The sequence below is a fragment of the Pelecanus crispus genome, chromosome 20 (genome assembly GCF_030463565.1).
Source record: "Pelecanus crispus isolate bPelCri1 chromosome 20, bPelCri1.pri, whole genome shotgun sequence".
NCBI classification, from domain to species: domain Eukaryota; kingdom Metazoa; phylum Chordata; class Aves; order Pelecaniformes; family Pelecanidae; genus Pelecanus; species Pelecanus crispus.
This window is the reverse complement of record NC_134662.1, coordinates 5,866,351-5,879,733: the sequence shown is the minus strand read 5'-3', so window position 1 is coordinate 5,879,733 and position 13,383 is coordinate 5,866,351. Positions and strand designations below refer to the sequence as shown.

The window sequence follows — 13,383 nt, the reverse complement described above, 5'->3', positions numbered from 1 at the left end:
ATCTGCACAAATATTACCACCTCTCTCAGCAGTACTCAGTCCTGAAGATGGGGAGACTGCATTTCCAGCACTCATTTTAAAGTAAGGGTAGAAAATGATGATGTTATTGTAGATTTTACATTTTTCTTTAAAGCCAACTTATTTTATTCCTTATACAGCTCCCCAGTATCAAACGTGCAGGTTTCAAAAGGAAAGATATTCACTATAGAACTCTTGAATATCAATTATCCAGGGTCTCTGCATGTCTTAGTGCTCCAGAATGATCGGCTTTGGATGTTTGAGATCACATACATCAAAACCACATTAGCACAATCAATCAACTGAGAATGTTTAGCAGTAGTCAATGAATTAAGTATTAGTTTGGTTCCAGTTCCGTTATCACCTAAAGCAATTCTCTAAGAGATACTGATGTGCTCCCACAGCACCTCAACTTACAAACTTGTTCTCAAGTTCAGAATAACAGAACTTACCCAGAACTGTTCCATGGCCTCGTGACACAGTCTCTCCTTTCACTACTAACTGAATCTGGACTGTTGTCTCCTTGACAGAGTTAAAGATGGTTACACTTATAGCTTCCTCAACACCAGGTCGGAAAACAGAAGGTGCTGCAATCAAATAGCCCCTGAGGAGCAAAATTGGAAGTGGATGGTCAAGAACAGCAACAAGAGCATGATCTTTATTTGTAAGGCACTTTATGTATAACAAAAGGAAAAGAACAGACTACTCTGTAACACATTTGCCCCCGTAGGGTCACATTTGTCTACGCCTATATCTAATATGTATAAAATGAACACACAAGGCACGTAGAAATGAACAGAGCCTAAGTGACTTATAAATCCTTAGTATTTGAATAAAGACAGTAATATTGATGTTTACTGCATATATATTATATATAAAAATGTATTTATATATTACATATAAACAAACTAAATATACAACTAGCCAATCATAAAAAGTCTGAAGTTCATGAAAGAATAAGGAGGTACCTGAACCTCCAGTAGAGTTTTATAGATAATGCTTTGTTTTGAAATAATTTAGACACTTCTGATGCTTTTTGCCTCAATTATTTTTCATGGCTCTGCTTTTATAGTTCAACTTGATATATTAAAAAAAAAAAAAAAAGAAGTGACTCTCAGTGCTGATATTCAGCACTTCCTAAATGTCAGACTCACATACATGTAACATGTCTAAACTTCTAATTTATATAGAAGCAGCCCAGAAACTGCAGTTACAAGATTGGGCTCAAATTCTCAGTTCTGCTACCACTCTTTTCTTCAAACAATTATATCCTGCAAGTTTAAAAACCCCAGCAAAAAGGAATTATTTTAGCAGGCACACACAGGGTTTTAAAGCCACCCTAGGCGACCTCCCATATATACTACAATCCTTGTGTTTCTGAATGGAATCTGTACCATTCCTCTGTGCTGAATGGCACCGTGCCACAAACTTGTCAACTAAAAGCATTACAGAGCTCTTTGATGCATTGGGCTGTAAGCAACACATTTATAGTCTCTTCATGACACACCTTTCTGGGGTTTTTTTCTACCCGAAAGGATTTTTTAAAATGAGGCAATTCCTCATATGACTCCTTAAGCTCAATTTCTCAGCCCATGCCTTTCTACAGTTCCATGAGCCAGGTTGCTTTAGTTCATGATTAATTATCACTTTGGGATGAGGATGATGGTGTTTTACAGCCCCCAAGTCATCTTTTATCAAATTCCAACCCCATGTTTCTCTCTCAGCAGGCCTCATTGCCATGGAGATCCCATTACCCCCAAAGGAAGTTCAGATCTCTGTGGCATCTGAGTTAAATTGCACGGGGTACTTGCAGATTTAAAACCTTATGGTTGCCAGGTTTGAAAATTCATCAGAACAATAATAAATAACAATAAAAAGTTACTACTTAGCCTGCAAATTCTTGGTAAGAAAGACATAGCTGATGTAGTTGCAGAGGGAGAAAGAGTACCATCTGCATCCAGCATGAAATGATTAGATTCAAACTGTCACATAAGCCCAGCACCGCAGTGCCATATGTGAAGCACATGTATTCACATTGTTCTGAACTGCTGCAACTCTTTCTGAAAGCATCAGTCCATTGATACGGCTATTTAAATCACTTAGTAAGTGGCATCTGAGTATGAAACATTTAATTTGGCCATTAAACAGTTAACCTGACAGTGACTGGACAGATCCTTTGAGCACATTTGACTAACAGCTTTGTCAGGTTACACCAAAACTTGGCAGGACGTGAAATATTTTCTAGTAAGCAAGTGAAAATAAGTTCTCCGCGGCACTCTTAATGCAGCTACTCACGATGCTGACGGGCTACAACGCGCTAGGGATAAAGAACAAAGCAAACCTTAATCAAAGTTAACCTGAACGCACTGGAACGAGCTGTGCGTTCAATTTCCAAAAGCCAGAGAACTTTCCCCGCAGTGAAACGTTTCTCCCCGGCTGATTTTCCCCACAAGAATGCTCCACATGCTCTTCGGGAGCAACCAACATTACCTTCAACCATCCCAAGCACAACAGCAGCCCCTGCGCAACACCCTGGATTCCTTAAATAATTGTTTGCAGATAAAAGCTTGCAGCCGCTCGCTGGAGGAGCCAGAGGCAGGTATTTCTAAGGAGTTTTGGGGTTTTTCTTTTCCCCTCCCCTTTCCCTGTGCTATGCGCTGCTGCACCGGCGAGTGCAGCCGTGCTGCTCGGTGCCCGACCCCGGCCCCCGGCGCGGAGCTGCGCCGGCTTTGCCAAGGGGCTGCTGCAGCCAGCCCGGAGCCCCCCGCAGCGCCGAGGGCTTGGCGCCCCCCCGCCCCCCTTCACGGGCAGGCTGCCCGCGGGGTCCCCCGCCTCCCCCCGTACTTACTGCCGCTCGCGGGGCTGCGCCGCGCTCAGGCTGCAGAGGGTCAGCAGGACCCCCCAGCCGCGGCCGGGCTCCGTGCGGGGCATGGTGCGGCGGAGCCCCAGCCCGCGGCGGAGCCCCAGCCCGCGGCGCTGCCCCAGCCCGCGGCTCTCGGCGGGCAGCAGGAGCCTTTTGTTCCCGGCGAGCGCAGCCCCAGCGCCCCCGCCGCCCCGCCGCCGGGCTCTCGGCTCCCCGGTGCCTCTGGCCGCCGCCCCCGCCGCGTCCCCGCCCCCGGGCCGCCCCCTCCCGGCCCCGGTGCCCGCTCGGCCCCGGCCCCGGCTCTTTGTCTGCGGCTCCCCGCCCGCTCCCGACAGCGTGCACCGGGGGCGGGGGCCGGGCCCCGCACCCCCCGCCTGCGGCCGGCCCCCGCCCGCTCCCAGGTGCGCTGCCCGCCCTCGCCCCCCTCCCCGCAGCCCTGACAGCCGGGCCGGGCCGGCCTGGCCTTCCCCCGAGGGCGGCGGTGGCACCGGCTCCGCTCCGGCCCGGCCCCGGGCGGCACCTGCCCGCGCTGCCTGCCTGCCCCGAGCCCCGAAGGCGCCGGGGCGGCTCCCGCAGATGGGAGCGGCAAGGGGGCGGCCAGGGCCGAGGTTCCCACAGCTCCCACCAGCCTGGAGCGGGCGCAGCCCCCCCTGCGTGCTCGGGTCCCGTCAGCTCAGCCTGGGCGCTCCCCGAGCGCTGCCGAAGAACGGCCTGCCAGCCCAAAATCCAGCGGGCCCTAATCTCCCCATCTCCGTCCCGGGCCCTAATCTCCCCATCTCCATCCATCCCGGGGCCCTAATCTCCCCACCTCCATCCCGGGGCCCTAATCTCCCCACCTCCATCCCGGGGCCCTAATCTCCCCACCTCCATCCCGGGGCCCTAATCTCCCCACCTCCATCCATCCCGGGCCCTAATCTCCCCACCTCCATCCATCCCGGGCCCTAATCTCCCCACCTCCATCCATCCCGGGCCCTAATCTCCCCACCTCCATCCATCCCGGGGCCCTAATCTCCCCACCTCCATCCATCCCGGGGCCCTAATCTCCCCACCTCCATCCCGGGGCCCTAATCTCCCCACCTCCATCCCCGGCCCTAATCTCCCCACCTCCGTCCCGGGGCCCTAATCTCCCCATCTCCGTCCCGGGGCCCTAATCTCCCCATCTCCGTCCCGGGGCCCTAATCTCCCCATCTCCGTCCCGGGCCCTAATCTCCCCACCTCCATCCCGGGGCCCTAATCTCCCCATCTCCATCCCGGGGCCCTAATCTCCCCATCTCCATCCCGGGGCCCTAATCTCCCCACCTCCATCCATCCCGGGGCCCTAATCTCCCCATCTCCATCCCCGGCCCTAATCTCCCCATCTCCATCCCGGGGCCCTAATCTCCCCATCTCCGTCCCGGGGCCCTAATCTCCCCATCTCCGTCCCGGGGCCCTAATCTCCCCATCTCCATCCCGGGCCCTAATCTCCCCATCTCCATCCCGGGCCCTAATCTCCCCATCTCCATCCCGGGGCCCTAATCTCCCCATCTCCATCCCTCTGTCCTGGCCCGCGGTTACGGGGGCTGGAGACAGGAGGGGGAGCTCTCACTAAACCAGCCTGCAGAAAGAGGGTGCAGCGCAAGAGCAGAGCTTACACAAATCCGGGAAAAGCATATCCAAAGCAACAGGAGAGATTCAAGGTGACAGAATAAATGCCATGTCCCACAGCGATGGATTAAACGCTGCATACAGATACCAAGGAATGATTTCTCTGATCCTTGCTGGAGACAACCCAGGCAAGCCAGACTCCCAGATGTGCTTCACCAGAGCTGAACTCTCCCCCCAGGAATAAACGAAAACCCTCAACGTAGGTAGTTTGAATTGGATTTTTTCTCCCAACACTACACACGTGGCTTACAGTAAACCACTAGGCAAACAAATTATAAAATACTATTTTCTTCTTTCTAGGTTAGCTCCATTATTTCAACCTCAGTTCCATTTCTTCTAAAAATCACTGATATGGAGCCCAGCATTTTATTTAGCAAAAATGCAGATTTGATCTAGAAGTCAACTCGATAGTGTACCAAAGGCCCTTTTGTCTAGCTTAGGACAAGAAAAACAGCAAATCAGTTGCTAAAGCTGCTAAACTTTAAATTATTTTTCTCCCTCTTAAAATTATTTCAATCACCATATATTTTAGCAGTATCATTATTAGCTAACACATTTTCTGCAAGTCAGTCCATTCCCTAAAAACAGAAAGTCATCAAAAGGAGGTTTCCCCGACTACTTCAGCAATAGGACTTCAGAGGCTGATCAGTCCATAGCCAGGAGAGCAACAAAACGGTGCCTAAATTTTTATCTTGTTTGAAACTTACACTAATTTTAAAATTACTTCCCTTAAAAAGAAAAAAAATCATTAGCTCGGTAGCTTTTTGATAAGTTCAGATTATCTTCAATAATGGCAATAATGGATAACACTGCTAGAAGTGGCTACATTTTCCTACTTGGGCCTATCTTATGCTAGCATTGTCTTATTTTTATGGAGAGGCATAAGAGGTGTAAAAGAAGAGGGAACAGATTTTGTAAAAAAAAAAAAAAAAAAAAAAAAAAAAAAAAGAAAGAAGAAAAGCTAGGCTAGGGCTTTAAAAAGTATGCCTCACCTGACGATTCTTTATACCAGACAATTTACCAGTCTCGGATCACAAGGACTATGTATTTTGCAAGGCTCATTAAAGGTTTTAGGACTGGACACAACAGTTAAAATCATAGCCAAGCAAGTTTAGAAGGTTTTAAAGAAATTAGCTATTTAAAACACTCATTACATCAACAATCCTTTACTAATGTTTGTCTACAGATCCTGTTTTAAGACTTGCCCTAGTTGTCAAGATCAGGGCGGAGAATTGAAGGAGTTTTATTCAAGACAGTAAGAACATCGGAATTGTGCTCTCACTACTGAACAAGAAGTTTTTAAAGATTGTTCACCACCTTGGGAAAGGTTATTTTTATTCATTTTTAATGGGATTTTTCTAGCTATAGCTCATCTGTGGGAGGAGTTGCAGAATGTCTTGGAGCAGCTTTCAGCTTTTAAAATTATGTAAGCTGAATCCATTTTGCTTGCTGCTGCGCTATTTAAGCACAACTGCTCCTCTCTTGCTCACTTCATTGCTCATGTATCTTCACATGACAAAACAACGCTACGAGAGCTACCAGGGGACTCTTTTGTTTGCCCAAAATTGAAGACACGTGGAAGAAAGCATGAAGTCAAAAAGAGGCCCTCCTAACACATCTTTTCTCTCCATCTTTAAAGTATATCAAGATTTTTCCTCTGATCTCCCATTCCTCAGAAATGTGTAATTGTACTCAACTGGTACTATTCTTGCACTAAGAGTTGTATTAGCTACGTACTAGCTTGTCCTGGCTATGACGGTCAAGTACATAAGTGAGGCAGTATCTCTAAGAAAAAGTAATGTGTTTTGTTAGATTATGTTAATTAGTTTAAGACATGAACACTCTCCACAAACCTTGCACCAGTATTCTTTGGGGTGATGTCAGTTCAACTGACATTACACTGGTTTTACATGGAATTAAATATAATGCTGGCCATTCAGATTTTTTAAGAGCTGTATTTTTCTACAAATGTTTCGCTAGAACATTAGTTTTATCTTTCTCCATGCTAAATGCAACTACGGCACAGCTGAGATCAACATTCACTTGCACCAACTCCATCAAACCTAGGTTGCACTTCAAACAGTTTATGATACTCTTAATAAAATAACTGTTTCATAACACAGCTTGGTCTTTGAAGCTTAACTAGAAATGGAAATAGCTGGACTGTCTACATTTAAAAGAGTGGATTCTTCCTTACTGCTGCATTCTCCTTCAGTTTATTCAAACTCATTCAAACTCTAGAACCACAGAGATTGTTTCCCAAGCAAACCCCCTAGGCTTTATGAGAAGCAACTTACTAGAAAGTACATTAAAGTGGGAATTTTTCTTTTTTTTTTTTCAATTGAGACAAACCAAAACATGCAAAGATAAAGCAAAATCTGGTAATTCCAAATTCTTTTTCAGCTTCATCATTTTCTCAGATACATCCACAGAACTCTGTATGCCTCAATATTCTCCTGTCTGCAAAGTAGCAACACTAACGTTAGCCTCCCTCCTAAGGGTAACACTTAATAGCACGTTGGAGTCCTTTGATTAAAGACAATAAAGAGGCAAAATAAAAATGAAGCACCTCTGCTGTTCCCATGGTATAGCAGCCTGTAACTGATGTACAATACCTCACTAATCAAAACAATGATTTGGCTAATAGTCCTGCAGGGATCAGGTATGTTTTGCATGAAACAGCATCGTGCTTTCAAAAAAGTAATTCTCTCTATACTTAATCCATACCTCTATAGAGCAAACCTACAAATGGTTCCTTACAGACTCACACCTGAGATCTATGGGCTACATACTAAAAAACCCACAAAGCGCCACTAAACATCCATTCCATAGTCATCCACATTTTATCTTTGAAAAAGCTCTGGGTACGGACTTCAGAGAAGCAACATGATTCAGCAATGAATCGATGAATGCAGCAGAGTACACTTCTAAAATGGAGCTACATCATCTTCAGCATAATACTGTAATATTTTGAACACAAACCAGTGTACTTCTGCATTTCAGAAACCACAGCTAGAAATTATCATTATGTGGAGTATAGCCCTTTTAAATCATTGTTAACATTTTTTAAAGGAGAGATTTCTTCCAAATTGAAGATTTTCTATTTGATAGTTACTGACTACAAGAAATATCAGGCAATTACAGTTTCTAAAGACTGCAAACCATCTTCTAATTATGAAAGTATGTGCAATCCTGTAAATGAGGCTAGAATCAGCTTGGTCTGAAAAAAAAGGCAGCTTTAGATATCATTTCAAACTATTTAGTTACTGAAATGGAATTTTCTGTGCCTGCCAAAATGAATCCTATTCAGTGTGATGCAACAGGTGTTGGAATTCCAGCAGCCGCCTGCAACCCACATCTGGTAATAGTTAGGAGTTTAAAGGAAGTTCTGTAAGAACTGCTTATGTATAAAAACTATTCATCAGTCAAATCTATGGGCCATATTCACCCACCGCTTGCACTGTGCATAGTTGGGATTTTTATTTTGCTTACAAAAAACGTAATTCTGCTCCTCATGAAATTTTAGGAATCTCAGGCAGTTGTCCAGGTTGAAAGTGTGCAGGGGATTGGCATGGCTACACCAGTGTGTCAGAAAGGTGAAGGAGGGACTGCAGTTTATAGAAGAAGGTGTGAAAACATCTATATTGGTTCTGACTAGATCTAATTTATATCCTGACTGCTTGTACATCCTCCTCATCATTACTCTGCAGAACAAAGAATTCCCTCCCCGGCCATGTCCCATCTAGCTAGTAAATAAACTATGTGCAACGTTAAAATTATCAGACAGGTACTTGCCAAACAAACAATAGAGTTAACACTAAGCTCTAAATAATACTAATTCTTGAGTACTGCTGCTCTCAGCTGTGCCTCCTTTTGCTTCCCCCCCTCCTCATTTACAAAATTCACATCAATAAGACTACTCACAAGAATCAAGTGGTAGGACCACACCCTTAATAATTAGCCCTTAACTGCCTCAGCATGAGTGTTATCATGCTAACCAGACCTAAAGACACCGGAGGTAATACTCACTTACATAAAGATTTTGAGAATACATGCGTAAATTGCGCACATAAGAAAAGATGCTGCAGTAAAAGCAAGGCTATTAATTACTTAGTTTTGTAATAAGTCCTGTACGCACTAGATTTCAGTAGATGGGTGGGGGGGTAAAAAAAAAAAAAAAAAAAGCAACACACAAGTCATCAGCTTTAGGGAAGCCAGAATAATTTGTCCCCCTCTCCCAATGGAAAAACATTTGCGTCAGTCATTACATACCACCAGACAAGAATAAGGTCTTAGTTAATTTTTACAACATTATATTCATGGTAAAAAACCCACACCCATTTCTTTAACTCCCAGTTTTGTTCTCCTTTTGTGTTTCTGTGACAGCCTCCTTTCTGTTAGCCAAACATAGATATCTAATGTAGAAACTGGTAACTGCAAAACAAGTGTCCTACTGGCTTTGCCATACTACTGCAAGCTTACCAGCAATGAGGATAACATCTTTTTACAGAAACTACAAACATCAGTCCAGGTACAGAGTGGTAGAAACAAAACTGATCCTGCCTCCTGGGAATACAAGCATCTCTAGAACAAAATTACAAGGAAAGGTTAATTAAAAGAGCACATTCAAAAAAAGAATATAATCTGAGTAGCATATAACAACAGAATAATTGAGACTATAGTTACTAAATAGTTCTGTCAAAAATGCCTACTAATCATCTACAGAACAGGAGAGGCTAATCTTTCAGTAGCATAACATTTTAATTCCTGACAAAATGACTGAAATAGTACTAAGAAATCATTAATATGTACAGATGCTGATTTAGAACAGGAATAGAACACTGCGCTTAATCAGAAGTGGCTGTCATTAAAACATTTACTAAGAAATTACTTCCCAGTTTTCTACTCAGCCTCTATGGATGACTGATGCAATAGAACTTTGTGCATAGTCTAGTGTTTGGTGGAAGTTTTATACATAAATAAGGGATCTACAGAGGTTGTGAAGTCTCCACACTTAAGAGTTCTACAAAATTCAGCTGGATGCCTTTATAACTAGGAATGGGTAGGTGTCCTTTTATCATACAAATCACATTGAGAAATTAGATTTTTGTTCAATTAGGCAGAGACAAATTTCTCGGGACAAAAAAAGGTAGCAAAAGAGTTAAGGGCTCTCAACATCTCTGGGTACTGCCTATACAGATACTGTACTTGCCTTCTCCACAATACTGAAGTTCTATAAATGTCCCAGCATGGCTCTATAGTCAAGCTAGTAAGCTTCATCCTGGTTTAGCTGGGGATCAGTGCTGCACTCCTATAGTTACTTGTTTACCATTTCAGCTACTGAAATACTGTCTAAATAAAGTTCTGAAGAAATACACAACAAAGGCTGAGTGCTAACAGTTTAAGTGCCACAGACAGAATATCTTTTTGGGTAGTAGTCCTGAAAAACTCTACTGTTCAAGCTGTTTAACTTCCCAGCCCCACATGCAGTCAATATTAAAACAAGGAATTAAGTTTTGAGATCCTACGGGCCACGTCCAAGCACACGTTATCTATATAAACAAAAAAATTAGTTATGTCTTAAGAGGCAAATTGTGTTTGCTTCCCTAACATATTAAATTTAAGATCCTGAAATAGCAGGAAACTCAATAGGTCTTGCATACACATTATCACAGAACCTTTTTAAAAGAAACTGATCAGAGGCATTTGAGACTACTCTGCAAACCTAGTCCTCCATCCCTGTGCTTGCTTTACAGACCACACACAAATGCAGCGGAAGAAACAACCTACAATAATTTCTATGAGTTGAACAGGAATGCTCACATAATCACTGGAAATGCTCTTAATTGGTGTGGCTCAGTGGTGCATTTCAGAGCTGTTAGATCCTCTGCCGCTGTGGAACTCTTTTCATGTCCTGGCAATCACAGTCCAGCCAGCAGTTTGTTTATCATATTCAGTATGAATTTCCGGATCTCCAACAAAGTGGTATTTACTCCGAGGCAGGGAAGACTGCAGTAATCCAATAAGTTCTCATTAGCCTAAAATGCAGAAACATCTGCTGGGGTCACAAGCTGCGTACTTGCTGTTGATGAGCAAAGAATCAGCTCCATTTGAAGCTAGTGTGAACAAAGAATTGTGGGGTTGGGGCAGGGGTGGTGGTGAAGAGACAAATGGGCCTCGATTATCTCCTAGGCTGCAGCTCCACTGTAGCGCACCACAGGCAAAGCGGGATGCTCCCTTATGTTGACCCCTGGTGACCCTGTGGCAGAGAGCACAGGAATTACAGCAAAAAATGCTTTAACTCAGCCCTCCTGAGCTGGCGGTCAAAACACTCAGGCAACACCAGTGTAACGAAAGAGAATGTGGTCAGAGGTCCCCAAGAAATACCAGAATCCAGGCAGGGAAATCTGTGCAGTGCAAACCTAGCTTAAAATTATCTTCACCAATTGCTTTTTAGACAATTAAGAGAATTTTGCAGGGGACGAGTACTTACATTTCTGCACTCCCCACTTCCCACCGAGGCTCCCAGACCTAGCTGGCTCATTTCACAATTGCCTTCAGGTTTTGGAAGAGAAAAAAAGCTTCCTCCCCCCCCAAGCACCTTAGGATACATGAATGTTAACAATTGGTCAATAAGAACTTATGGCCTAAAAGATGAATACATAGGTAATAAGTACTGCACAAGTTCAGACAGAACATAAATCTACATTGATCCAAGTTACAGAAGGGAGAACGCTACTCATTGTAGGTTAAAAAGAAAACAAAAAAACCAAGAAGAGATTGATAACCTGAATAAAAAGAGCCCTTAAGTTGTTTAGGACTCTAAGGAGATTCAGAGCATGTGACGTTGTCAGAAAATAAGTGGAAAATACAAAATAAGTGGTGTCACATCTGTTTAGCTCCTGCTCCAGTGATTCTGCCGTTCTTTGTTGTTGTTGTTTGTACAGCGTTAAATATGACAGAATCTAATGTCTGTGGCTATTTCAAGGTGGAGGACCCTAAAACACTTCTGCAAAGAGCCAAAACAGAACCACTTAGAAAGAATATTCAGGAAAATCAAGATGGAAAAGTCTTGGTTCAAAATAGTTTAAAACCCTTTCCTGGAGAGGCTGAGCTGCTTTATCTAACACTTGTTCTACCATTTGTACAAAGAATTACACAAGTGTTCAATTTAAGGAAAAGAATGGCCAGAATGCTCAAATCAATGCCTGTGATTCTTCTGAAACAATGAGTGCACATCCCCAAGCACTTTATTGTTTTGTACATGCAGTTGGCCTTTAGCTCCAGGACTCCCCCTTTGCCTTAGGCTTCTCGTATAGCCAATGACTGCCACCTGCAGCAGCAAGGATGAACTACTGCCCCAAAAGTTTCTGAGCCTTTAATCACGATCACAGCAAGCAGAACCTTCCTCTGCCACCCTTCTTCAGGGAAGAGAACTAATAGCATTCCACTTCAATTTATAGTGAAAATTTGTATTACTGTTTGTTGCTTAAATAACATTTGGGTGTATACATATACATACACAATAGTATCTCAATGGTAGAAAGTCACTTGACTGAAGACAATGGGTTTAATTTAAAAGTATTTCTTAAAAAAAAAAAATTTTTTTTAGACCAGCAATGGGGTCTACCATCAAGAAATTCTAGGAAAGACATTCTGACTTGCACCTGTGCAGAGACAGAATTATCAAAACACTATAAACTTGATTTTCATTTCATCCCTCCCCCCTCATATTTAAGAAGATGCCTCTTAACTTTCCGAGTCTCAGAGCGACACACTTACAATAAGCAGGTTAAAGACACGAGGACACACATCCTAGCAATTATCCAAACCTAGGAAAAAGTTGCTTGACCAGCAGTTTCATCACACAGGAGCCTTTTTACCAAGATCTCCCTCCACCAAAAATAAACAGACGACTAATTAACAGCTAACCTATGACTTGACTGCTTAGCGAAGTTCCCCCTCCAGTGGCCGACTTCGTAGGTGCCGCTCATGTTCCCGGCCCAGAGCATGATCCTGCTGCGTGCAGCACCTACGACTCATGGACTGAATGGCAGCACGCACGGGTGAACTATCAGGTGCAGTTCATCTAACGTGTTTGAGGAAGAAGAAATAACAGATTAATATCTTAAAACCACTCCTTGCTCTCCTACTGGCTCATGGATAAGTTGCTGTGAAAAAAAATGAGAGATTATATACAAGGACAGTCTTAATAGTTAGTTACATATTGACTTTTCACCCAGGGCACTGCACATCTTGCTGATGCAGTTACTACAGCTTAATTTACTCCCATTTTTAATAAAAGGAGACAAGAATCTAGTTAGACCCTTAGTAATACCAGGAAGAAAGCCTGAATAGCACTTTAAGGAGTGCAAGGAGAATGCTCCAAGTATTTTTTGAGCAGGCCAAAAAGCTTTATAGATACAGCTTAAGCCAGAAATGTAACCCTAAGGAGACAATGCAAAGCAAAGCTTTTGAAAAACCATCACAGAAAGAAGTTCCACAGGTAAAAAAAATACAGGATACAGCACGTCTTTCAGAGAGAAATACACTCCATGTACAAAAATGGAAAGTACGTTGAAAAAACCTGCCACATCTGGCATGTATGTTCATAACAGAGCACCCTCTTTCTCAGGCACTTACTCAGCAGTGCAGTTGGAGGTCTCTCTCCACATTCACACTCTTCTGGCCTCAGCACTTTGGGTGCCAGTAGGTTGTGCCTTGCCACTGGAACTGGTTAGTGCCTATAAGCCCATCACTGCATATATTGTGTAGCATTAGCCCTATGTAAGCCCAGATCGAAACAAAAGCTCCTGTAGGAGATCAGTGAAGATATTCAAACATGAAGGCTATTGATA

General features: G+C 43.7%; 1 protein-coding gene across 1 annotated transcript in view; it reads right to left on the bottom strand.

Annotated features, from left to right (window-relative positions):
• The window catches only part of CPAMD8 (C3 and PZP like alpha-2-macroglobulin domain containing 8), a 61,389-nt gene extending 52,333 nt beyond the window's left edge, over positions 1-9,056 (bottom strand). Inside the window, exons 1-2 of the mRNA XM_075723464.1 lie at positions 9,008-9,056; positions 471-622 (exon numbers count right to left, since the gene is read on the bottom strand). Coding sequence (XP_075579579.1) covers positions 471-622; positions 9,008-9,048 — 193 coding nt within the window. The 5' untranslated portion in view covers positions 9,049-9,056. The remainder of the gene's footprint in view (positions 1-470; positions 623-9,007) is intronic.
• Between the last annotated feature and the right edge of the window lie 4,327 nt (positions 9,057-13,383).